The sequence below is a fragment of the Micromys minutus genome, assembly GCF_963924665.1.
Source record: "Micromys minutus genome assembly, chromosome: 2".
NCBI classification, from domain to species: Eukaryota; Metazoa; Chordata; class Mammalia; order Rodentia; family Muridae; genus Micromys; species Micromys minutus.
This window is the reverse complement of record NC_137971.1, coordinates 12,336,962-12,364,020: the sequence shown is the minus strand read 5'-3', so window position 1 is coordinate 12,364,020 and position 27,059 is coordinate 12,336,962. Positions and strand designations below refer to the sequence as shown.

General features: G+C 39.5%; 1 protein-coding gene across 1 annotated transcript in view; it reads left to right on the top strand.

The window, feature by feature from the left end:
* Nucleotides 1-27,059, top strand: part of SORCS3 (sortilin related VPS10 domain containing receptor 3) — a gene marked incomplete at both ends in the record, with an annotated part of 603,941 nt that overhangs the window by 419,236 nt on the left and 157,646 nt on the right. The window contains 2 exons of the mRNA XM_080913549.1: nucleotides 8,499-8,563; nucleotides 19,608-19,726. Of these exons, the coding sequence (XP_080769675.1) occupies nucleotides 8,499-8,563; nucleotides 19,608-19,726 (184 nt within the window). The remainder of the gene's footprint in view (nucleotides 1-8,498; nucleotides 8,564-19,607; nucleotides 19,727-27,059) is intronic.

Here is a 27,059-nt window from a genome sequence, read left to right as displayed (position 1 = left end):
CTAAGTCCTATGTGACACTGTTGTAGGTCTGCCAATCCAAACTCAAGGCCTAGGGGGAGAATCTGCTGTAGACTGTGAGGGATGCTAACCCAGATTTTATTTGGAACAGAGGGCAGATGCATACTATACTGAAGTGAGTGTGAGGGCTGGTACCTAAAACTCTGCTAATCTAGAGACTGATCAAGGCAGGGGACCAATTGTGACCTCTGAGTGTCCACTAGAGGAGCCATGGTCACATTGGCTGCAGGAGACCCTGGGGTGCTGTCACCCTGACATTTTCACAGCATGATCACATTTGTCTAGTGAATCTTTAGGGGATTGTGTTCCGCTGACCCGATATCAGTTTAATTACAAATGGGGGAAATAGCAATATATTGACATAAAATGAAAGTTTTAGTCATTTCACTATTTCGAGATTAACTAAATGAATGAAACCTGTTGTGTTATGAAATTGTTTTTTAACATTTATTTGAAGCACACTGTAGGCTGTTATTATTTATGTCTATTCATCCCCTTAGTAGATATTTAGTAAATGTGGAATAAGATAGGGTATTGTGTACTAATGAGAACCATGATTTAATCAGGGTGTAGAGGATGTCTTCTTTTTCCTCTTACAACTTTATTTTTAAAAATAGAGGGATACATGTACAGGTTTTTAAAGGTATTTTGGCATACACTATATGAATATACTTTTGTCAGTACTTGATTCTTTTAGAGGTTTGATAGCATGCATTGAAATCCCACTGGTTACATAATCATAAAGTACATGTAGAACAGAATATAACATGGAAATATTCAGTTTTCTTGGTGTGTATGGATTAAGCATAATGATCTTTGAATACCAAAAATTGCCACAAGGCTATATTCTTAGCTCTTGGATTATTAATGATTAAGGTCCAGGTGTCCCATGAGGAAAGAGAAACTGTCAGTAAAGTCTGATTGTGTTTGAGCCCAGGGATCCTTCTGATTTTCATGTCTTATCAACGAATGTGTCATTACCCTTCTGAGAACCTCCAGTGCCTATCTGGAAGAAACAAACCAACAAGCAACCAAACCAAGAAAAACTGCATTGTTTATCTCTAAGTTTGTATAAAGATTGGGATGTTTTAAATGGTAGATGCCCTGACCCATATTAATTGCAATTGTTATGACAGAGACACTTTCATAGTGAGCACTTCACAGTGAAAGGCATTGGTGGACATCTCCCTTTTTTGAGTATTTTACATAAAGGCATTGTTTTTATTTGTGTGTGGGTATAGAGTGCCACGTGAGTATTGGTGAGGGTGCAAGTGTGTGCCCACGTGTGGGGATGAGAGAGATTGAGTCATGCCTCGTGACTAGCCCACCTTATTTGTCTGTTCTCTTTTGGTTGGCTTTGGAAACAGGATTAGAGTAGACTGGCAGTTCAGTGAGTCCCAAGAGTCTACCTGTCCCTCCCTTCCAGCCCTGAGATTGCAAGCACCTGCATGTCACCACATCCAGTTTTTTACATAGACTCTGGGAAATCATACTATGCTTAAGTAGGTGGTATTGTGGCCCTTTACCAACGGGGCCATCACTCTATCCTATCATCATCATCATCATCATCATCATCATCATCATCATCATCATCATCATCATCATCATCATCATCACCATCTCCCCACTGCTTAATTAAACATTTGAGGCATGGAGAAGATGAGGCACAGTGTCTGTGAACCTACAGTGACTTCAGCCTGATTGACAACAGAATATATGTCTTTACCTGCATCGTTAATGCATGAAAGGGAGAGAGAGGTCTTCACAAGTCAAGGCTGAGTTTTGTTCTCTAAAGGATGGTTCTTCACTCTTGGGTTTCATACCCCAAGCTCCTGGCTCTTGTGTTACCCCAGATCAGTGCTCCCGAATGTATGGGTCTTCACTATCATCTTTACTTCTTCAATGTACTTTCTAAGAATGAAAATTCTTGAACCTCATCTCAACAAGCTGGGCCAGAAATGGTAGATATACCCAAGCACCCTGTTTTTATGTTCAGAGCAAGAGTGAATTCTATTGCTATAATTGCTGTGAGATTCAGGAAGGGAAGGCCACAACACCAGCTTAACTAAACCAGAATCCTCGGGTAGGGCCCGTGCTTTCGTGTTTTAACATTTTCTACACAGTTCCCCCAAGAAATTCTAATACAAAGCCAATGCAAAAAGCTTCCATGAGAGGTAGGCGCTGAGATAAACCACATATTGTACGATTTGTATTCTAAGGAGAGATTAGGGGAGGAAGCTTCCGTGTGCGTTCGAGAGATAAACCCAGGCCCGATAGGTAACTATCCTGTAATAATATACATTACAAAATAGGGAAGACTTTCAAATGTCTGATCACAAACCAATATATATATATATATGTGTGTGTGTGTGTGTGTGTGTGTGTGTGTGTGTGAGAGAGAGAGAGAGAGAGAGAGAGAGAGAGAGAGAGAGAGAGAGGAGCATGGGTTAATGAATGCGTTTATACTTAAGTTAATTTAAATAATTGTACATTGTGCTCACATGTCAAAACATTATAGTGACCCCTGCTCATGTATGTAACTCTAATTTATCAGTTAAGATGCTATTCATAAAATAGTTTGTAATTTAAATGTCTAATGATCAGCCAGTAAAGCATGAGTTTTCTGACCTTATTGGTATTTTTGCCTTGGTTTTCTCTCCTGGTGTTCATTTCTATGATTTCGTGGGAAATTTGTGCTCTGCAATTCATACCCTCAGAGACAGATAAAAGCCCTGGCTCTTGGTCCCACCAATACTTCCTGAGAGCCAAGTGTGCTATGAAGAGGCTGGGGTTAGGGTTCCAAATTGGAATCTAGGGCCACTGGACACAAACTATCTGTGTCTCTGGATGCTTACATAGGCTTCTTTCTGATCTGTGACATGATGAGGTTGGATTAGACTGAGTTGTTCAAAGGTCGCTGTGTCTAGCCCTCATGGGGATTGTCCTGTCAAGGTGAGCTGTCATGGATCCTGAGATGTTCCTGTCTGACCTACTTTATGGATGTGAAGACTGTTCTCACAGAGGGTGCTGCTGCTAAAAATAAGCCGGCAGCTTAGGACCTCCTTGCCAGTCTTCCTTCCATCATCTGCATCTGAGTGCAGCTTCTAGGGGCTGAGTTCAGTGTCTTCCCTGGAGATTTAACTGTAACTCCCTAGTGTCCTTGGCCTTTTGTCATTACTTGAAAAGGCTTCTAATTTGGGAGAATGATCACCATTTTTCCTTTCACATGATATTCAGTGACATCATTGGCTTATCAATTGTTTACATTTTCAGCTTAATGACAGACACTTCTGGAAAGAAACCTCCTTATACATTGTGCAGCTCAGACTAGGTTTTTGTTTTTGAAATCTCCCCTTTTTTAGAATAAAGTGCGTGGTACGAGGCAAGCAAATCCCTGGGGCATGGAGAGCAAGAGCTGGTTTGTCTGCAAGAGAGTTTGTCTAGAGACTAAAGGATGCTTAAGGCAGGGTCCTATGGAGGTTGTCTGGCTGAAATTGTCTTAATCCGTCATTCAATAAATATTTACTGATGACTTTCCCTGTGACAAACACTGTGATTGAATACGCTGATGGATTATTCAACAGTAAACTCTGAGGTCAACAAACATGTCTGATAGGGATACAAAGGTGATTTCAACCTATTGCAATGATCTTTTAACTCAAGGGAAACAATACTTTTTTATTATAATAATTCCCATCAAAAGTAATTTTCTGAAGATTTGTGATCAGATGAGGAACATAAACAGGGAAAGCTTGCCTCAGCTGAACACCTTTGGTAGAGGGATTTTTTTATCATCTGATTGAAGACTGTCATAATCAATCAGTCAACAAATGTAAGACAGGGAAAAAGCAAGAAAAGACAGAAGTCTAGAGGGCAGGTTAGTCCATTTTGTTTTTCACATAAAAGAATAATAGCTAACATGGAATATTTCCCATGTAACACTAGTGATGTAAGTATTTACTGCTTAGCCGATGTAATCTCTGTGACTCTAGGAAGTCAGTGTTGTGATCTTTTTATTTTATGACACGTACATGTGTAGTGTTCTAGGAAGTTGGCAACAAAGGGACAAACCCTTCTACACAGGGACTGATGAGGTCTACTCAAAAAATTAATTGTATCCAGTTGTGCATGTTTTGTTTCACTTATGCCCCTTAGCAGAGTAATTCATGGTTAAGAAACTGAAAACTTATCAAAAAGGGGATTTTTCACAGATTGTGTATGATTTTAATATCCTAATTCCCTTTTGTCCATGGAATTTTGTTTAAAGTATCTTAATTAAGACCAGAAATATGGCATAGTTAAACAGTTGCTATTGATGGCTTGTTTAAAGTATGGTACCAATAATGTGTTCTGGAAGAGCTTTGGTTTAACACCTGATGCTATGTAGAGATGTGCAAAGAGGTTTCTTCTGTGCAGTTTCAGCGAGATGCTTACATCTTTGCCCTACTGCAGACACTACTGACAGGAAGTATGGTTTGGTTTAGATAGTTTCTAAAAAGAATCTCTGCACCTCCTGAGGTGAAGACTTAGCTGGCAGCCAATGTGTACTAAATTGGTGATTAAGGAATTGATAGCTGACTAGACTATTAAAATGTGGAGACTTGTTAGAGAAAGAAGTTCACCTAGAACATGCCTTGGGCTGCTATCTTTTATCTCCAAACCCTTTCTCTCTGTCTCTGTTTCCCAGGCACTTATGAGCTAAGAAGAACTTCTCTACCATGTTTTATCCCCATGATGCTGTGTCTCATGGGTATATTGCAACAGAGCAGTATCAGCAGATTGAAACCATAAGTCAAAATCTTTCTTCCAGCTGTTTTTCTTGTCATGTGACATAAACTTGATAAGGACAGAACATTCCCTTTCTTGTAGCCTGATCTATTCTGGATGTTGGCTCTGGTCTGGTGGCATGCTCTGTCCTGAAGTTTGTCTCAGACTTTCAAAGCATTTGGATGCTGCTGGAAGAAGAAATCCCAGGACCATTTGTTCACCTGGTTGGCATATCTGTGTAGACATCCCTCTCATCCATCTCCCACTGCCCATAGCATCCTTGAAGCTCCTTTTATCTACTGAAGACCTTCCATTCTTAGACATCAGGAGTCAAGGCAGCTTACAAATGCACTTTTCATCAACTCTTTCATCTCTCACTTCAAAAATCTCTTCTCTCCATCCCTCTATCATTTACATTGACCTACTTGTTCCTCTGTTTTTCCCTATCATTTCTTTCTTATGGAGTAGCAGCAATATGAGTTACTCCTCGTCTAAAAGGTCTAGAAACAAAAAGTTTATACAGGATATTTCTACAGTGCTACCACATGTAGAATTTATATATGAGAGCAGGAATATGTTGGCTAGAACCTTAACTCTAAAAGAAGTGGCTGGGCTCAGATCCTAGTCTCCCTTAGCATAGATGCAGCAGCTCATGAAAGAAGCTAAGCCTTGGGTTAAACCTACCTTCCTGGCCAAAGTCCCACTCTTGCTGCTTGGTAGCTACATAGCTTGAGGCAAATAGCTTAAGCTCTCAATACCTGACTGGGTTCTCTTAAAATAGAGGGAGGGATTGATTTCTAGTAAATAGAGAAGGCACAAGGATTAAATGAGACCAGAGTTTCTGTGTAAGGCATTGCCCACCACATGTGTGCTTTCAGGATCTGTGAATTGTTGTCATCCTGTGGCTGCAGGCACATCAGTTAATCTCTCTTATTATCCTCTTTACCACGCAGGGAAATTAGATGAATGGTACTTTCTTTAAAAACTCATTTCAACTATTAATTAAGATAATGCTTATGAATACCAAACACAGTGCCCGATACTAGATGTTCTTTGTACTGATTAAGCCTTTGTCAGTGTTGTCTTGTGCCTTTCCACGAACATTTCCACCATGGCATCCCTTGTTCTCCCACCTGCCCCACCCACAACAAACGTTATCAGACATGTCCAACTGTTTATTTGTGGTTTTTTGTTTTGTTGTTGTTGTTTCTTCTTGTTTTATTAGCATATTATTTGCGTAGTGTTTCCAGAAATGGGGCTTGAGACTTTAAGGTTAGAGACTGACAACATCTGTTTAGTGTCTGTTAATTTCCCTGGAACATGGCATGTTCCAGAGTAACTATAGGTTACAGGCTTCACAGGAACATCACTATATGCCCTAGGTAAGGAAAGACAGATCTGAGGACTTAGTTTTGCCTGTGAACAGACATGGTACAAAACCCAGGGAACAGCTTAGAATGTCTAGTGACAGCACTGCTTTTCTACTGGGAGTAGTTTTGTCTCTCACCGGGAGAGTTGTTCACAAAATCTAGAATCACTTTTTCGTTGTCACAACTGCAAAGATGATGCTTTATGTAGACGGTAGAAGTGTTCACTAAGTCTGCCATACACAGCTCAGACCCTGCGGCAGAGAACCATGTAGTATAGGTGTTGACTGTGCTAAATTGAGAACTCCGAGACTAATGTTGACATTAAGGCAGAAGTGACCACTGGCACTTTCTGATGGATGTAGTTCTGGGAGTTACAGCTAAGATTGTTCCAAAGAACCTCATTTAGGGGTGGGGTTTACAGCATGGTTACTTGCACAAGTCCTTTGGGTGCTATAAAATCATCAATGCTGTGGTCCCGCGCTCATTGATTTTGGCTTCACAGATCTAGGCAGATGTCTGTAAGTTTCTGACTTCTACTGCTGGTGTTCTTAAGCTTGTAGGACTATGGAGGCCAGGGTTCTGGCTAGAACACAGAAGGGCCTATTTAGTAAACTGAGAAGGAGGGGCTGCTGGAGGGAGAAGGGTGGATAGACTTGTCTCAAGGAGAAGGAACATAGAAATAGATAAAGGGAAACAGGCCATTGGAACTGACCCATAAGGAAAATCAGGCCATCTTTCAACTTCTTATTTTGTCTTATGTGATCTGAGATGAATAAGTCCTCCGTGCCTCAGTTTCTCTTTAGGTCAAGTAGTGAATAATGATGTCTGGTGTACTTAGGTTCAAGATTTGCTGTTATGACCAAATGAGATAAATAAAACAAAATGCAATATAATCAACAATCTTTGGGGAAAACATCCTTTGAGGTAATGCCTTGGTTGTTGAACTTTTAGGGGAAAAGGAAGTAATTTACAGAAGTAAATATTTTAGCTGATGGGAATTTGGCCTTCTAAGACATGATTGTTTTATTTTAATCAATGAGAATAATTTAATTTTCTCTAAGTAATATCATTTGCCACCTCAGTGTCATAAACTTAGAAAACTAGGCATAAATGCCCCCAGTTTTTCACTGTCTTCAGTCCTTCACATAGTTGTCCAGAATCTAATTCACCTTTAATATAGTTACATTCCAGGGCTATAGGAAAACATGGGGACTTGTGAGGAGGAGATTGAGTTTTGAGTTTTAGGTCTGTTATGTTTTCTATGTCTCTTACTATCTTGGTATTTGTCCTTTCATGAATGCTCTTCCTTACTTTGCTTCTCTCACATGCTGAAGCCTGGAAAATCAGAAAACTGGTATCGAGATGGTTTAAACTGAGGGTCAGCTGGTTATGACAGAATGCTGCCACTGACAACATCAGCAGTGTCTTTATTTCTAGAGGTACCATCTGAGATGGTGACATCCTACAAATCTTGTGAGTCAGGGTTTACTGAAGACCTTCAGTGTACAGATGTTTTAGTGTGTTTCTTGGTACATGCAGCTGGATTTCTGCATCTCACACTGGTTTGGATGTCTATGGTAGGAGTGGAGACCATTACCTGGGTGGCCTTGAGAAGGATATGGAAAGAGTGGGTAGACTCTGAGCTTTATCCTCTTCAAGATGTTGGCAAGGAAGTCTTGGGCTTCTCTCAATCTAGTATTCAGGAGAATTTTGTCCCAGACACCATATACTGAATGTTTGCACTCAAAAAGTTTTTTGTAACACAAGGAGGAAAAGGGAATAGACACGCTCAGATGGTGGGGACAGACCTTGAAGTCAACAGAATAGAGAAGGAAAAACAGGTAGTGTTCTATGTGTAAGACTGGGGAAGAACAATAATATGGCTATTCAGGGGTGTCTTGGGTTGAAGATGCAGCTCAGTGATATGATGGAATGCCTGCCTATCAGTGAGCATGCACAGAGATCCAGTTCAGTTCCTAGGACAAGGTATGTCAGGGGTGTCATGACTGAGAAGACAGATAGATGGTGGGGAGAAAAGACTCATGAAAATCCCATAGAAGGTACTAAGTGGCAGGGATGGCTCAAGGACAGCAATTCAGGCTGGCGTTCCTATAGCATGCGCTCTGTTTTTCAAGAGGATTGCTGGCACCGCTACAGGAGTCCTGCATTGTAACCACACAGTCTCTACAACCATTAAACTTCTGGGGCTGCCAATGGCTGTACTGTGTGAGCGCCCCCAGCATGCAGGGTAGACCTGTTTCAGAGTGTAGACTGCTGATGCATGTTGCTCTGCTGTCCCCTGTGCCTGGCTTAACTCAGCCTGTCTCTCCCTTTCTCCCCCAGGTCGGTGTCTGGACTGGACAAGGAGGCAGACCTGGTGCACATGGAAGTGAGGACTGCAGATGGATGTGAGTGCTGGTGAGATCACTCTATGCCCAGAGATCTGCATTTCAATGGCTTGGGAAGATGAAAAGCCTCAAGGTCTATTACTGCCATATCTGTCCCTATTTCCCAGAGTAGAGGAAGAGACCTACAGTCCCAAGGGAGACTGGATATAGACATAAATCAACGGAAATGAATTTTCTGTGGGATGGGAGTAAGTGGGATGTGTTTTCCTGCTCCTGTTAGTGATTTCCAGAGAGTCTTGGTGTAATTCGAACACCGGCCTCCATAGTTCATGTGGACATTTTATATCTACACTACACGGTAAACCATAGGGAGTGCTTGGTTTAAAAAGTGGGCTCTTTCAATGGATAGGCTTTGTGGAAAAATTAACCATAGTTATTTGCAAAAATGTTCTTTTATTAGATAGAAACTTAAGTATTTCTTGACCATGGAGATACGGTGTTAAAACTTATATTATCTGTGCAAACAAGAGGTTATATTCTAACAACGGACCCCCAAGAGTTTAAGTATATATAACCTTTGGATAGTTTCTTAATTTAATTGTTGAGAAGTTCATGTAAGTATACAATATCATATCGTATCTGTCTTGCCTGTTCCCTCTTAAGCTCCCTCAAGTTTCTTCTTAACAAATCCCTTCTCAATTTTATGCCTTCTTTTCTTAATTTTATAATCCACTAAGTCAACATGATGCTGCTCGTGTGTGTGTGTGTGTGTATGAGTGTGTGTGTGTGTGTGAGTGTGTATGAGTGTATGTGTGTGTATGAGTATGTGTGTATGAGTATGTATGAGTGTGTGTGTATGAGTGTGTGTTTGTGTATATGAGTGTGTGTGTATGAGTGTGTGTGTGAGTGTGTATGAGTGTGTCTGTGTGTGTGTATGAGTGTGTGTGTGTGTGTATCCACCGGAACATGGATAACCTACCCTCAAAGAGAATAATTCCCTTCCCCAAGCATCTGTCAGCTGTCTGTAACTCAGTAAGAAGTGGAGCTTTGGAAACTCCCAAGGACCACTGTGAAAGAGAGGCAGACAGCACGCAAGAACTTAAAGACAGGAAAGAGTGTTATGAAATGCTGTCTTCAGTATGTGACATGGATGCTTACATACATGCACTTCCTGGTTATAGGGTCATGCTATATTATACTGTATCACAAGTCTTTAAAAAGATGGAGACAGACAAGCCACACTGTTCTTTGTAACTTGTGTGGCTGCACATATCTCGCTGGATTTGTGTCAACCTAACTGTTATACTGATTGTCACATTTACGGCTCTAGAGAGGGTTGAGTGGCCTCCAGAAGCCCACAGTTAGATTCTCAGCACTCATATTACAACTTTCTGTAGCTCCAGTTCCTCGAAATCAAAGTCTCTCTTCTGCCCTCGAAGGACATTCCACATATATGGTACACATAAATGACACACACATAAAAATAAATCTGAAAACGCCTTCATAAAATCTGTAATACTTTACTTTCCAGAATTTAGCATATTTATAGGGCTCTATTTTCCAAGGAAAATTAAAGTCAACTTAGATGAAAATAAATTCTATTCTAATATGTAGAATCTTCTAGGTTAGAAACAGACACAAGCAATCTAATAGAAACACAGCAGAACGAGCTCCTGCCTGATAAACAAGGGGAAAAGAACCTTAACATTTCTGTGTTACAGCGATCTGTGAAACAGAACGTTCTTTGTTTCTTGCTCACCTCATAGGGTTCTTGAATGACTGAATAGCATCTGAATGCCATAGAAGCTATGCAAAATATAAAACTTGTAGGTCTATCTTACTTTGACCTGCTGTGGCTACAGAATACATTGGGAAACACTGAATGTGATTTCTGCCTCATTTAGAAATTAGTTGACCTTGCTCAGAGTTCTTAGCCTTTCTTTGATACCTCATCTCTTGCTTTATATAATTTTAATCAGTGTGTTAACACTGATCTTATGGTTGAGCAAAACTGACAGTAAAGCCGAGTTCAGCACAGTAACCAACCAAACAACAAACTTAGTCATGACACAGGGGCTTCATTTCATCCTGGGCTCTTTCTCACTGATGATTATGGCACAAGCCATAATGGGGTTTTATGGAGACACAGAATGATTCTGGTCATCCTCTTTGCATAGTTGAAGGTGAGCCTCCCTTTTAAAGTGTGGTTCATGATCCAGGAGATCGATCAGACTAAAAATCATTAGGTCTCACACAGGCCAGAAAGTCTATTCTCTTGATCAAAAGGAAATTTTCCTATTTGGCTTTCACTAATATTCTAACATTTCCCCCTCTGAAGAGGTAACCCAGTGTATGTAATGGAATTAGGGCGATGACCTATTGGCTGCTTCCAACTGGGTACATTGGGTTAGACAGTTGGGTTTCATAGCTTCAATACACCTCAATATATTTGTATGTATATATATATATATAAAAGGAAAGGAAGGCTTTGGCTTTTTTTTTTACTTTGAAAGAGCCATGAGGAAGAAGTAAATGCAGAAATTATTATCTCAGTAATTTTTAGCAGCATCCCATGCAGAGATAAGATAAGGGCTGGACTCACTAAATCAGATTATCAGTTCATCAGATTCAATTCCAAACACTAGGAACACAGATGACTGACTCTTAAAACACCTCAGCTTAGAGTTCCATCACCCTTCAGAAACTCAGAAAACAAGGAAAGTGATAGCTTAGTCACTGGGTTGCAGACTGAGAGCCTTTGCCTTAATTAAAGCAGGTACAATGAAACTCCACTTTGTATATTAAGGGTACAAAGTTGTCTTTGTTTCAAAATATTTAGAATGATTTGTAAAAAGTGGAAACAAGGAGGAGTTTCTCAAACTGAATCATTTTCTCAGGTGTTAATATGTGATAATATTCCTGGGTCTGAACTGGAATGGAGGTTCTTGTGTTCTCCTGCTGCGTTCGGAATATGTAGTATTTAAAATTACCAATTCTAATTAAAATTCCTCAGCTGTGGGACACGGGGAAATCTTCCAATCAGCTGGCAACTTAATGAAGGCATTAATAATCCTGGGATGGTGTATTGAGAATGACAGATCCTTATTGTAATATTGCAAGATTTAATAAGTTAATGCACATGGCCCCAAATATTTACGAAACCGATAAGGAGGACTCTAAAATTCTGTTCTTGCTATTTTTAACACCATGATTCATACCCACCATCATCTCCTCAGTCTTTATCACCACTGATATCACCATGACCATCATCAGCACTGCCAGCATCAGCACCATCTCTACCAACATAATTCAGGATAGATCTTTTTCATATGATTTAAACACAGCTCTCAATTAAGTTGGCCCAGGCTGCCATGATGATTGAATGCGTGGAACTTTGCCTGACAGTTTCCTGTGCCATAAGAAGGCAGAATTTTTTAAAATAGGATTATTTGATTCTCTAAATTATAACTTCTTGAGTTCTTTGTATATATTGGATACTAGCCCTCTATCAGACATACGATTGGTAAAGATACTTTCCTAATCGGTGGGTTGCCCTTTTGTCCTCTTCGCCATGTCCTTGGCCTTAGAGAAGCTTTACAATATCATGAGGTCCCATTTGTTGATTCTTGATCCTAGAGCATAAGTCATTGGTGTTCTGTTCAGAAAAAATTTCCCCTGTCCTTCTGTGTTCTAAGCTCTTTCCCACTTTCTCTTCTATTAGTTTTGGTGTACCTGATTTTATGTGAAGGTCTTTGATCAACTTGGACTTGAGCTTTGTATAAGGAGAGAAGAAGAGATCAATTTGCATTCTTCCACATGCTGACTCCCAGTTGAGCCAGCACCATTTGTTGAAGAGGCTGTCCTTTTTCCATTGAATGTTTTTAGCTCCATTGTCAAAGATCAAGTGACCATAGGTGTGTGAGTTCATTTCTGGTTCTTCAATTCTATTCCATTGATCTACCTGCCTGTCTCTGTACCAATACCAGGCAGTTTTTATTTAAGTTTTTTTTTTTTTAAATCACAATTGGTCTGTAATACAGCTTGAGGTCAGGGATGGTGATTCCCTGAAAGTTTTTATTATTGTTGAGAATAGTTTTTGTTATCCTGGGTTTTTTATATTTCCAAATGAACTTACAATTTGCTTTTTTCTACCTCTATGAAAAATTGACTTGGAATTTTGATGGGGATTGCACTGAATTTGTAGTTTGTCTTAGGCAAGGTGGCCATTTTTACTGCATTGATCCTTCCAATCCATGAGCATGGGAGATCTTTCTAGCTTCTGAGGTCTTCTTTAGTTTCCTTCTTCATAGACTTGATGTTCTTCTTGTAAAGATCCTTCACTTGCTTGGTTAAGTTCACATCAAGGTATTCTATATTCTTTGTGACTATTGTAAAGTGTGTCAATTCTCTAATTTCTTTTTTAACATGTTTGTTGTTTGAGTAGAGGAAGGCTACTTTTTGTTTGAGTAGAGGAAGGCTACTGATTTGTTTGAGTTAATTTTATATACAGCCACTTTGCTGAAGGTGTTTATGAGCTTTAAAAGTTCTCCAGTGGAATTTTTGTGGTCACTTAAGTATACTATCTTATCACCTGCAAATAGTGATGTTTTAACTTTTTTCTTTCCATTTTTTATCCCTTTGACCTTTTTTTCTAGTCTTATTGCTCTGGCTAGAAATTTCAGTACTATATTGAATAGGTAGGAAGAGAGTGGGCAGACTTGTCTAATTTGTGATTTTAGTGGGATTGCTCCAAGTTTCTCATCATTTAGTTTGATGTTGGTTATTTGTTTGCCTTATATTGTTTTTACTATGTCTAAGTATGAGCCTTGAATTCCTGCTCTTTCCAAGACTTTTAACATGAAGGGGTGTTGAATTTTGTCAAATGTTTTCTCAGCATCTAGAGAGATAACCATGTGATTTTTTTCTTTGAGTTTGGTTATATAGTGGATGACATTGACAGATTTCCATATATTGAATCATCCTTGCATCTCTGGGACAAAGCCTACTTGATTATGGTGAATGATCATTTTGATGTGTTCTCGGATTCAGTTTGAGAGAATTTTATTGAGTATTTTTCCATTAATGTTCATGAGGGAAATTGGTCTGAAGTTCTCTTTCTTTGTAGTGTCTTTGTGTGGCTTAGGAATGAGCATAATTGTGACTTCAAAGAACAAGTTGGGTAGTGTTCCCTCTTTTCTATTTTGTGAAATAGCTTGGAGAGTATTGGTATTACGTTTTCTATGAAAGTCTGATAGATTTCTGCACAGATTTCTCATCTGAGGAATATTGAGCGTCTGAGAAGCACCTAAAGAAATGTTCAGCATCCCTAGTCATCAGGGAAATGCAAATCAAAACAACCCTTAAATTCTACCTTATACCAGTCAGAATGGCTAAGATAAAAAAACTCAGGTGACAGCAGATGCTAGCAAGGATGTGGAGAAAGAGAAACACTCCCACACTGTTGCTGGGTTTGTATATTGGTACAACCACTCTGGAAATCAGTCTGGTGGTTCCTCAGAAAATTAGACATAGTACTCACTGAGGACCCAACTATACCACTCCTGGGCATATACCCAAATGTAGCTCCAACAAATAGCAAGGACACATGCTCAACCATGTTCATAGCAGTCTCATTTATAATAGCCAGGAGCTGGAAAGAATTCAGATGTCCTTCAACAGAGGAATGGATGCAGAATTTGTGGTACATATACACAATGGAGTACTAGCCAGCTATTAAAAACAAGTTCATGAAATTCCTAGGCAAATGGATGAAACTTGAAGCTATCATCCTGAGTGAGGTAACCCAGTCACAAAAGAGCAGTCATGATATGTACTCACTTGTAAGTGGATACTAACCCATAAAGCCCAGAATGCCCAAGAAACCATCCACAGAACTGATGAATCTCAAAAAGAAGGAAGACTAGAATGTTAAAGCCTCAGTTCTTCTTAGAAGGAAGAATAAAACACTCAGGGGAGGAAGTACAAGGTCAAATAGAAGAGCAGGGAGTTAAGAAAAGATCTACAGAGACTGCCTCACCTGGAGAACCACCCCATATGCAGCCACCAAACCCAAGCACTATTGCTGATGCCAGGAAGTGCTTACTGGCAGGAACCAGATATGGAAGCCTCCTCAGAAGTTCTGTCAGAGTCATATAGATACAGATAAGGTAGGTTGCTTGCAGCTAACCATCAGACTGAACATAGGGAACCCTATGTGATAGAGAAAGGACTAAAGGAGTTGAAAGGTTTGCAATCTCACTGGAAGAACAACATCATCAACCAGCCAAGGCACTGAGGTGGAGAGCGTGATTGGGAGAGGGAAAACCTTCATGTAAATAAGTTGAGGTGAAGAGGGAAGGAAACAGGGAGAGGAAGGTTATGACACTCAAAATGTAAATACAGAGAATATCTAATAAAATTGAAAATAATAGAAGGCAGAGATTGCTGGACTTTTCCTTTATCAGAAGTTTCACTAAAGCTTGAGAAGTCTGAAGTCCAACTGAAAGGATAGAAACTCCATTTTTATTCATATTTTAGTATCCACTGTGTCTCTTGTGATAAATTGGGCTTTTCCTCCATGCCACATCTTTGATTTGCACTTCATGTAAATAGGTTAGCTACACTTTCCCATCAAGGACAAATAGTGTTAGAGAAGCTAAAGAAGTTTGCCGAGTCCCATGAAGCTGCTTATTTTTATGTGTTTGCATCTGAGAGTAATATTGTTATTTAAAATAAACAGCTCCTGGGTATTTCTCAAGAACAGACCCAAAGAGCTGAATTAGCTTTTTGTTCAAAATTTTAATTCACTTTTCAACTTCTGACAATACGTATGTTACCCAGAGGGATGGAAGTTGAGCGGATCATGGAATGTTCTTTTCTCCTAGGTGGCTAAAGGCCCAATGTCTAGGAAGTTTGAATATTTAGTAATCTCAAAGGCAAAGCATAATCACAAGTCACTATATAATTCAGCATAACAAAAGTGTATAGGCTTTTAATAGAATTCAGTTTTATTTAAGTACCTCTTACTGTGGTTTTATGAAGCCAGCTGATAAGAGAAGATGCTTCAAGCAGTAGTTCTGCAGGTATAGGGGGCGACTTTTTTGAAAAAGCCAGCCAGTGCCTGAGCTGAACTGTATTGTGGGACTTGTCACTATGAAGGAGAAGCTTGACTTACTGGATATGGAAAGTTAAAAGCTTACTCCTTGAGCCCTGTACAGCTCCTGGCACGAATGCAGCCCCCTCGGAATGAAAAGAGGCTCTGAGGGTGTTAGACTGTCTCTCTGTCCAAATTCCGGAATGCTTGTGCACAAATCTTGAGGCGCATTCATTTGTGAATATGTTGCCTCTGTCATTGGCCTAGGAAGCACTTGAGAAAACTGAACTCCTATTTTCTGTTTCCCAGAATAGCATGGAGTGTCTGACACCTGCAGCTTCCTGTGTACTGTGGTTGAATACAAAAGAAATGAGGCAGCCCTAAAGAAACTATGTGCTGTAGGTGAGGATGCCTAGAAGCTGTCTCAGCCTGGGATAGCCAAGGTCTTTTCTAAGCTTCCTGCTAAAACAGGACGGATACTAGGAAACCGGGCCAGATATTTCAGAGGTACCTAGCAGATCCCTCTATTTATGGTACCTAGGATATCCTTTCTGATTGTGAACTTTCATTTTGTAAATGGGGCAGTCACCATATCAGCTCTTGGAAATGCATAACAAAGGTGTTTTTACATTTAGAAACATGTTAGTCGCAAGCGTCCATCAGTGGGAAAATCACTACCTGGGGTTCTTATGTGGTGACCTAAATGAGGTCTTCTAGAGTTTAGCCTCCCTATCTCATTCTTCATTTTACTCGGGGATGTTTCACATAAAGAACAAACTTAGTCTCAGTAATGAGAGCGACACACAGTCAGTCCTCCAGCAGGCACTTCGGCAGTATGGGTCAGAGGCATTGTCGCTGTTCAAGCCCAGGTGAAGTTTGCTCATTTTCTAGCACCCCCTCTTCACATGGCACAGTTTCCTGTCAGCAAGCTAACCCTCAAAGTCACTTCCCTCGTTTTTTATCATTTATTTATTTTTTCTATCTTGGGCATGTTCTTTTCTTTGTGCCCAAGCCTGGCACTTAAAGGGTGTCCATAGCAGTAGAAACTCAGGATATGACTTTACCATCAACACTCACTTTTTTCTTCCTGGCGATGCCAGTGTTACTTGGTACTAATGGGGTATATGAGGAATGCTCTCAACTAAAGCTTCTTTCCTTGTCCTTCACAGTATAAATGTCACTTAGTGGGTTTTCAAACTGTATTAAACAATATGCTCACTATTTCATATGTAACAGAGTGAATCTTGGTGACAATCTTACTTAGTCTACCCTTCCCTGATGAGATGTTGTTACAATTAGCACAGGATTGGGACTGCCTTGCCCTCAAGTGACACTGTGACCGTTAATCTTGATCTGAGTCTCTTCCTGTGTCTTGGATCTGGTATTACCCAAACCAAACAAGCCAAAAAAAAAAAAAAAAAAAAAAAAAAGACCAGGTTATTAACAGCTTCTTTTGACTTCAATGTATATAAAAAGAAATCTTTCTAGGTTCCATCACAGAACTTTCATATATAGTCACATTTATCCTCATTTGCAAGGACGGTTGCTATACTCACGACTTGAGATCTTTTAGAAACATGGAGCCCGAAACATGGTATTTTCTGCTCAGTCTTGACACCGAAAGGTCCTCCTGTGATCCTCCCTCATGTCTGATTGGTTATCTAAACATCGCAATAATTTACTGTCTCCTCCCACTGAATTCTCATTGGGCAGTGGCCACAAGGGCACCCATTACTGGAGCTCTAAGTTTTGGAAAAATCAAGTCACTTCTAGCACACGAGTCTGGCTAAAAACTGCAAGGTCCCTTAATGTGAAGTGGATTTCAGCAAGTCATGTAAATGCTGGTGTCTTGTTAAATGGAACCTGTCATCCCACACTGCTCGCTGGCGAGCGGAGCCAGAGCCAAGTAGTAGGATGAGTTTGGCACCAGTTCCCACTTGTCACAGGCCAAGGTTTGAGTAGGTGTTGATTTTGTTTGGGGTGGCCTTGAAAAGACCTGATTCTTCTTTCAGAGTGTTCAAATGCAGAAAGCATAGTAGAAAGCCAGGGAAGAGTGAGCCTTTCAATGAGTGTGAGCAAGTGTCCCTCCCACGTATGCCTTTGATTAACAGTATGAAGAGCTTTCAGGGACACTGACTGACAAGGGCACACTCTTCCTGCCGGTGGTTGTGATTTCTTTACACATGTTTACCGCAGCCTTTTGCTGCGTGTTGGTGCTTTAGTCAGAGTACAAATTAGTAAGCTTGCATACATCCAAACTTATCCCTGGTGGGCCGACAGTGCTCCAGAGCACAGCCTGGGATCCTTGCCTTCCCCTCTCCTCTGGCAAGAAGCAGAAAGACAGGCCCACTTTTGGCTTCATTTAGGAACAAAATCCAAAAGAGCGGACATATTCAGTACATGCTCAAAAGCGCTGGGAAGACTGACCTAACTGCCTGGTCAGGGTCTGGGGTTAAAAACGTCTCCCTTGTGAGGTGGACCTGAATAAATGACAGAACAAGGGTTGGGTGTAAGTCATTCTTGGGTCTCCTTTGACTGTGGTCTTGTTTGCTTAGCCATACACTGCTGTCCTGACCTGAACTATATTTGAAATTTGAGTGGCCTGTAAAAATCTTAAAGATCTGATCATTTTGCATTAAAATTAAGTTAGCATTATTGAGAAACCCAGAAGGTCTCAAACCTGCTTGCCTATAAGGAACTAGAGCCAATTATCTAGTGTAGGGTCTCACAGAGGCCCAGGGCAGCCTTAACGTTGTTATCTTCCGCTTTCCCTGCCTGGATATTTGAGATTGTAGGATTGGACTGCCAGGCCAGAGTATGCTTAGGGTTTGTTGATAATTTTAAACAATAAACAAACAAAAAATCATTTGTAATTTTAACACAGAATGGGAATTAAGTGGGTTGGGAAAAAATAAGCTTCTCAACATATAGTTTTAAATCAATCTACTTTTCTTCTTGACCATTTATATTTTAGTTTCATAAACCAAACAATAACCATGTTTAAGGCAATTTGCAAGGTCATTTCTCCACAAAGATTCACTTGTAGTTTTTCCTGAAGGAACAAGAAATTGAATTCATTGTTTTCCAGGATTAGTCTGAAGTCCTGTACATAACACCAGAGGTTTGGTTATTGTGGTTTAGCTGTATGTAACTGTGACTATAAATGTAGACTTTTTTTTTCTTACAAATAATTATACAAGTTTTATGTAAGCAGTAAGTGAATGTATTCTTATTGCAAACATAATAAAGATGTATATTATGCAAAAATCACAGGCAATACTAAAATATTATATGATAACTTAAGTCCATTCAATTTCTAAAGTGCTCATAATTTAATCTTTATATAAGGCCTTAAAAACTTTATTCTGTGTAATTGTAACACAGACCTGTGTATATAAAAACAAAGTTTTAAGTCATCAATGAGTTATACTTGTACACAATGGGAAGTAGAGTTTCAAAACATGGTAAAACCATGCATCATGAATAGTCTGTTGATGCATATGTACCTGTCAAATCTTGTGATAGCAGCACAATACTCTATCATGTGCATATATCTTAGCTGTTTCAAATGTTCCTTAATTCATGGACATTTAGCCTATTTTTAGTTTTACATTGCTGTGAGTAATGCCACAATGAAATTTACACCTTTCCTTTTTGTGAAAATACATGAGTCTTTCTATAGACACATCCCTTGAATTAAAATTACTGGCAAAAATATGTGCATATAAATTTCTGAAAGCTTCTTCAAATGTTTTCTTCCAAAAGCTACATGGGTATATTCTTTTGCCAGTAGTAAATGAAATTAACTCTTTCTCTACTCTAGTGGTGAACCTAGGTATTACCCTCAGTTAGAGTAGTGTCTTCAACTTTTGTGTACAAGAAAGTAAAATCTCATTCTCATTAAAAAAAAAATAGTCTGTGATTCCCCATAATGTCCAACTTTGTGTGCTGTGAAGGTCTTGGCTGGCCATTTACCTTGCTGCTAAATGTTACCATGCCCCTTTCTTTCAGATGCGCATTACCTCACCTGCAGAATCCAAGAATGTGCTGAGACAACTCGGAGTGGCCCCTTTGCCCGCTCCATCGACATCAGCTCCTTGGTTGTTCAGGATGAATATATCTTCATTCAGGTGAGTGTTGTTAGCACAGCCAGCAGTAGCAAGGGAGACAAGTGAGACTGGCTGCCTGCTCTGAGTGAGGATGCTCTTCCTGCTAATGTGAGGATGTGGAGCAGAGACACTGTCTTTCACTCATTTTGTGGTTCTGGGCCCGAGGGATACTCCAGACTTCTCCTGCACTCTGAAGGTTTTATGGGTCAGGGTCTGTCTTGGGGATTTTACTTACCAGGGAATTCTTCAGTCGGATTGCCATTTCAGGATAACAGAGCTGTTGAGATAATTAGGCTTTGGGGTTTGAGGTTATTTAGAGTCAAATGTCTAATGGGCTTTGACTTTAAGTAATTTATCAAAGCCATGTTCTATTTCTGTCCAAAGCGGTTTCTCTGACTTAGATGTGAAATCCTGCAACGAATTAGACATTGTTAGGATTCACTTTCTAAAAAAGGCTAAAACGTACTCAATTGACCATTCCCCTTTTAGAGCTGATCACTTTTTAGAATGTCCAACTTTCAAGTCCTTTTCTGCAAGAAATCGACTGTTAGAAGAAACTAAATGAAATCTTTATGGGTTGTATTTGCAGTGTCTATTATGTAGTTCAAGGAAAATTAAGGTGCACCATTCCAAAGGAAGAGAGAAAGAGAGACAGGTAGGTAGATGCTAGACGATACATAGGTAGGTAGATAGGAAGATAGATAGATAGATGGTAGATAGATAAATAGACAGATGGTAGATAGATAGATGATAGAGAGATAGATGGTAGATAAATAGATAGATAGATAGATAATAGATAGTAGATAGATAAATAGAAAGATAGATAGATAGAGAGATAGAGAGATAAATAAATCGGTAGATGATAGATGGTAGATAGATAGATAGATAGATAGATAGATAGATAGATAGATAAGTAGTTCAGTAGATACACAGATACATAGATGCACAGATAGGTAGATTCGTAGAAAGTTGGATGCATAGATTCATAGAAGATAGGTAGACAGATAAACAGATACAGATAGATAATAGACTAATATATCAAGATGACAATTTTTAATTTCCCAATCTACTTTCCAATTGTTTACTCTCAGTTATTTAGCAAATGGTTTCTCAAAGGAAACTGGAATCTTGACACTACTCTAAATTTGCTCCTAAGTGAATTCCTTTGCTGTCTACTCCCTAGCTTTTCAGTCCAGATCAATTGCATCTCCTCTATGGGGGTGCACCTTAAAGCTCAAGGTTACATTTTTTTCTAGCTCATGGCTTATTAGAGCCATCCCTTGACAGATATAAACAGTTTCTTCTCCTTTCCAAATCGAATATTACACTTCAGGGGTAAGAACAATATTTTAAATTCTTCTTTTGTCTCTCACCTTTGGCCAGACGCATTTTCAGTGCAAGTAGAGTGTCCAGTGAGTATTTGTTGTGCTGATGGAAATCCAACTTTAAAGAGAGAGTGGAAGAAGTCAGCATCTCAGAATTGACTCTCTGTGTTGTGGTCTATCAATTGGCTCCTGATTGTCTCATTTATAGGTGTTGACTGAAAACACACCCTGCAAAATTTCTGCCCATGACCTGATGCATATTTTCTTTAGGACTTACTAACTGAGCAGTCCTGTGAGTTTGAGTTCTGTCTCCACATCCTGATGCCTTTAGCTTACTGAACCATGATCTCTATCACATGAAAGGTCCCTTGGTTAATAGTTCTCTCTACAACTCAAGGTGGATGTTGTGCATCAGAAACACAAGATCATTTTGTGCCGACACAGCTGGAGGACTACCAGCCTACTCAGAATAGAGACTCAAACAGTGTTTGCTATGGCTGAGCTGAAGGAATCCATATCCACAGTCAGCTGCATCTTTGGTTTTGAATATTCACTTCCATCTGAGTCCCATTGCTGTGGTCCCTGTATATGTGCCTAATTTTTTCTTTACCTTTTCTGACAAAGTTTAATGTGGGATCATTAAATATTTATGAATTTGTTAGACTAACTGTCCTTTTCTTAATACCAGTATTGTATAGAATGGTATATAATGGCTAAACTGTTTCTTGGAAGTGTGACTTCAAGTTTAAAACATCTACCTTCCCCATGAGCTTCATAATGTATTCTGTAACTGGAAAACAAACAAATAAACAAATATCTGCTTTTCTTTGCTTAAAAAGGGAGGGTGCATTTTCCCGTAAATTTGGAGTTCTCCTCATGTTTATGTGTGGTTTTTCCTAGCTGATGGGGCAAAGACAAAGAGTACAGAAATTTCTTGAATTAGTGGAACTATTTCAATGGTTTACACACATTCACACACATGCACACATACATGCATGCATGTATGTACACTGTGGGATATGGTAGGTAATGGGGGCATTAGTTTGAAGTATAGCTTTTTCTCAGGAAGATTCATTTGACTTTTTTATTAAAAGAAGTTAATTGTAGCACCTACTCCATGGGTTACCTTAGGATTGTGCTAGATTATGGCCTCTGTGAAGTACCACAACAATGCTGGAACAGAGATGTTCTATGAACATGTGGTCTGCCTTTACCCTTTACTGTGATAAGCTCATTTCTCTATAAAGTCTGACACATGAGGGTTGATGCTGTAGATAAACAAACAAAACAAAACAAACCAACACACACACACATATACACAAAATCCCAGGAACTGGATGCTTGGGTATTAATGAATATACCCCATTGCTGTTTTAATGGACTTGATGACTTGACCAAGGACAGACACATAGGAAACAGACAACTGATTATGTCAAGCTTGGCTTCTTTGGCCAATGTAGGGTGATGGAAATGTGGGGTGGTTGAAATGTGGGGTGAGGGAAGTAAGAGATTCTAGAAGAGGGGCAATGGGGCTGTCATGGATGAACATATAAATTAAAAGATAGTATGTTGATAGTATTTGGAAATAGCAACAACAAAAAAAAATCAAAGAAGGACAGACAGAAGAGAGGAAAGACAAACACTGGTTCCTGGTACACACCAGTATTTCCATTCTCGAAGGTGAGAAGGAACCAGCCAGTCAGGCTATAAGTAAGAGTTGAAAGATGGTGTCAGAAAGATAGAAGGGTGCTCTATCACTTAATTGATTCTTTCTCATAAGGCAGAAAGCCATAAACTTTAAAAAAATAAAACAAAAACAAACCTACCCATAGGGCAAAGGGCCACAAACTTGGAAAAAAACACACACACAAACAAAAATCCACCTACCCACAAGACAAAGGACCATAATGTTGAAAAAAAGTAGAAATTCTTTAATCACCAAATAACACAGGTTAAATACTATTACTTGAAGCTATCCACTATTTAAAATTGAAGTTATATAAAAGAGTGCCAGTAATCTGCAATCAAGCTCCACACCGAGTAGTCCATGTGCTAAATAGTTTTCCATCGGAACTTAACCATCACCTCCGCTGACAGTAGTTCTGCCACTTGGCTCTATACAAATGGCACGTAAGCCTTACTTCTTACGTGTGTTCAGGGTGTAGTTATGAGGACTTATACTCCCATTATTACTGTCTGCCTTCCTTACTCTCCCATCTGGTCCTATCATAGTGAGGGATATTGTAATTTCAACTGTGTAGTTTAGGAATATAGCTATTTACAGAATCCCGATCTTCTCTTTTGTGATGATTATCTATTGATTTCATCTTGTGAATGATACTAAATCCAGGATGTTGCATGTATCTCTGTTTTCATTTCATTCTTCTCATTAAGTCTTCTAGTCCTCACTTTACATTGGTCACACCTTTAAGTCTGTCTTATTGTCTCAGCACATGACTGGTAATGTAAATGATTTGCAAGGTGCTGTGGATAAAGTAAGAAATAGAGTTTGTGGTGATTTCCCACAATTTCTTTTCCACATTACAATAGCTGAGCGAATCTGCTGGTGTTGCACTGGTTTTGATCTTAATTTTTTGGCACATATATTCACTAGTACCTATTACTGTTTTTGGAAAAGCTCTGCACTTAGCTTTCAGCTGTCTGAAGTTTGTCCTTGGTTGAAGCTTTGGAGAACAGCTAATTCTTGAAGGTGTGAATACTCTTAACTTTCCCTGTGGGACTTAATGTTACTTTCTCGGTGTCCACATTTCATTGACCTCTTTCCCTGTGAACTTGGCTTTGTGTGTGTGTGTGTGTGTGTGTGTGTGCTGACTGTGGCTGGATCAGGGCAGTCTAAAAGTCTCTTCTTTGACATTTTTAGTTTTGTATTGTTTTATTTTTTCCTGCCTGTCACTTAGGGAGAAGGTGTTGCTTTGCTTATTTTTGCTAACTCCTGACCACTTTTTCATTATATTTGTAGGTATGTTATGTGTTTGTGTGTGCCTTGGGGTTATTATACTGTCTGATCCCTGGGAATGTATTCCTTTTGTTCAAATAATTCATTTTTTCCTCTATTTTTTAATCATTTCAAAAGCCCCTTTAAGATACCTTGAAAGACATATTTTGCTTGATTTTCGTGGTTTGGAAACTCTTCCTGTAGAGCCCAAGAATGTGTAAGGCAAATTGCCAAAAGGAAGAGAGCATTTCATCCTGTCCCCAATTTAAACCAAATGAGATTAAAAAAAAAAAAAAAAAAAAAAAAAAACAGTTTTACAGTGTGCTTGAATCTGTATTTAGTAGTTTACAGGGTCATTCTGTCTTATTTTCCCCTTTTAGCTTCTTTTCTGAGCTTAGCCAGATGGTATTTTCCCTTCTCTTCTTCCTGCTCATCCTCTGACAACAAAAAATAACAAGCCCCATCCTTCTCGTTCTCACAGTTGTGTCTTCCCTTTCTTACTCCTGTTTAAAACTCTTTTCTTATTGTGGTGGTCTAATTAGGTAGCACTCTCTCTCTCTCTCTCTCTCTCTCTCTCTCTCTCTCTCTCTCTCTCTCTCTCTCTCTGTCTCTCTGTCTCTCTCTCTCTCTCTCTCTCTCTCTCTCTCTCTGTCTGTCTGTCTGTGTCTCTCTCTCTATGTGTGTGTGCGTGCGTGAGCACACACATACACACTCATGCATATATGTATGCAGGTGCAATTTTTATGAAAATAATGTGTGTGTACATGTGCCCATATATTTGGAGATCAGAGGATAGCCTTAGATATCATCTATTGAGTTCCATCCATCTTAATCCTTGAGCCAGTGTCTCTGACTGGCTTGCTAAATGGCTGCAGACATTTTTGTCTGCCTATATAGCTACCTGCACACCTATTGTGTGCCTGGTGTGCATAGAGGCCAGGAAAATATTGAAGAGCCCCTGAGATTAGAATTACAGATGATTGTAAGATACTGTGGCTATGTGGATTGTAGAAAATAAACCTTGGTCCTCCAGAAGAGCAGCCGATACTCTTAACTCTCCTCTCTCTAGTTCTCAGAGCTCTATCTTTATATATTAAATTATTGCTTTTTTATGCTGAGTTCTTCGGGTCATCAATAAAATATTAAAAATCTAGGATGCTTATGTTGTGAAAGATTAGGCTTAATCTCTGTTTATTGAGGGTATTACTTCATTCTCAGTCCTGTGTGATTCAACATTTTTTTCCCCTAAGTAGCATTTCTCATAAGACAGAACCCCTTGGAACACAATATATGTGGCTTTCTTCCCATGTATATTGTATTTCATGGTTAAATTTTCATTAAGTCTGGAGTTTGCATTGTTTTTCTTGTTTGGCTTGCTGCTCTAGGATGATTTATGAGGAGAGAGGGGGCACATGATAATTACTTGGCTTTTTAAAACCATTTATAAATCCTTATCATGTGTTTCTGAAATGTTGCTGTAGTTCACTAACTGGTTTTTCTTGCTCTCAGATCAGCACCCCAAATCCCTAGTGCCTTCACAAACTCCTTCCAAAGTCCTTTATTTAGAATGGAAATCAATGTCCTGAACCTCAGTGGCTGTTAATCACCTGCAGAGTGAGATCCAATTCCTGAGCATCATATGCAAGAACCTAGATAGCCAGGGCTCTCATAGGAATCAGACTCATAGTAATCCCTTACTCACTATTCCTACCCTTGCTACCCACAAACCTCCCCTGCTTTAATTAACCCTTCAATAACATGGACCTTTTTTATGTCCATGTATACACCATGACACTTCTTGCCACCTGTGTCTTTCTTGTATTTTCTTTATGCTTGGGATGCTCCTTGGGTAGACAAAATCAGTCTTTAAAGTTCAGCATTTGGTAGCATGTCCTTTAGCTTCCCTGGTATCCTCAGTCAGGATTGGATCAAGTTCTACAGCTTCCATCTTAACCCTTTCTATTCTATCTCCTCCGTCAGGTCTGTAAACTATGAGGACCCTGATTACATCTTCTTCTTCCTTGTTCTCCTACCCTTTGCATAACGACTGGTACCTAATAAGTGTTTGTTGAGCCGAGCTAAAGTGAGAAGATAAGATGTGGTCCTTATTTTCAGGAAGTGTAACTAGTTATCTTTTTCATACAAGGAAATCTTGTTTCTGTAGCTAACAATATAAGACAACTTAAGGTAATTGGCAATTGCTCACTGCATAAGAAATGGCCCCGTGTAGAGCGCCTTTGTGTTTCTGTAAAACCACTGTCCATGAATACCCAGTATGTTATTCAGTGCTTGTCTTTCCTTCGCTCATTTAAATATATTAAAATCTATTCAGCCCAGTGGGGAGCACAGGCAGCTAAGCAATTATAATGCGATGTGATGAAAGCTGCATTAGTAGGAAACACATGTTGCTGCTCTTGGCAAGATGATGAACCCTTTCTTCTTTTAGATGAATGTCTTTGCAGGAGGTAGAGGTCTCCAAAAAATGGTGGAGGAGAGAAACCAGAGAGAACAACATGGCATTAGGCATAGCCACTAAACCCTCTAGCCAAGGTGCTTTGTACCTTCTGGAGAAGAGAACCTTCCATTCTCTTTCATCAGATCTAGATGATTGTACTTACCCTTCTTTCTACCCAGACATCTCAGAAGTAGCCTGATACCAACTCTAATCGCTCCTAAGCATTGAATTCACTGTTCTCCTGCCTTTGCCTTCTGAGTGTTGGGATTACAGATGTGTGTGACCACATTGACTCTGCCATTGGACATACTTGATGGCTTTATTTTCATTTCTAAGAATGATTTTACATTACTTTATAAGTACGATTCTAAAAGCAAAGAGAAGCCATTCCAAGAAATTTTCAGAAATGTTGTGAGTTTCTGGTCATTTGTGTGAATATAAGCTGGAAAGTTGGAATGAGGGTCAAAATGGACTTTGTTATGCAGAAGGTGAGATCGTACATTGGTGACCAAGATCTTCTTCTAAATCAAGGGCTGTGAAGGGTCCTTTTTGTTCTGTGAATAAAAATGCCCCAGAAGAGGAAAATCAGCTAACTGATAAAGACTTCATAGTTTAAGT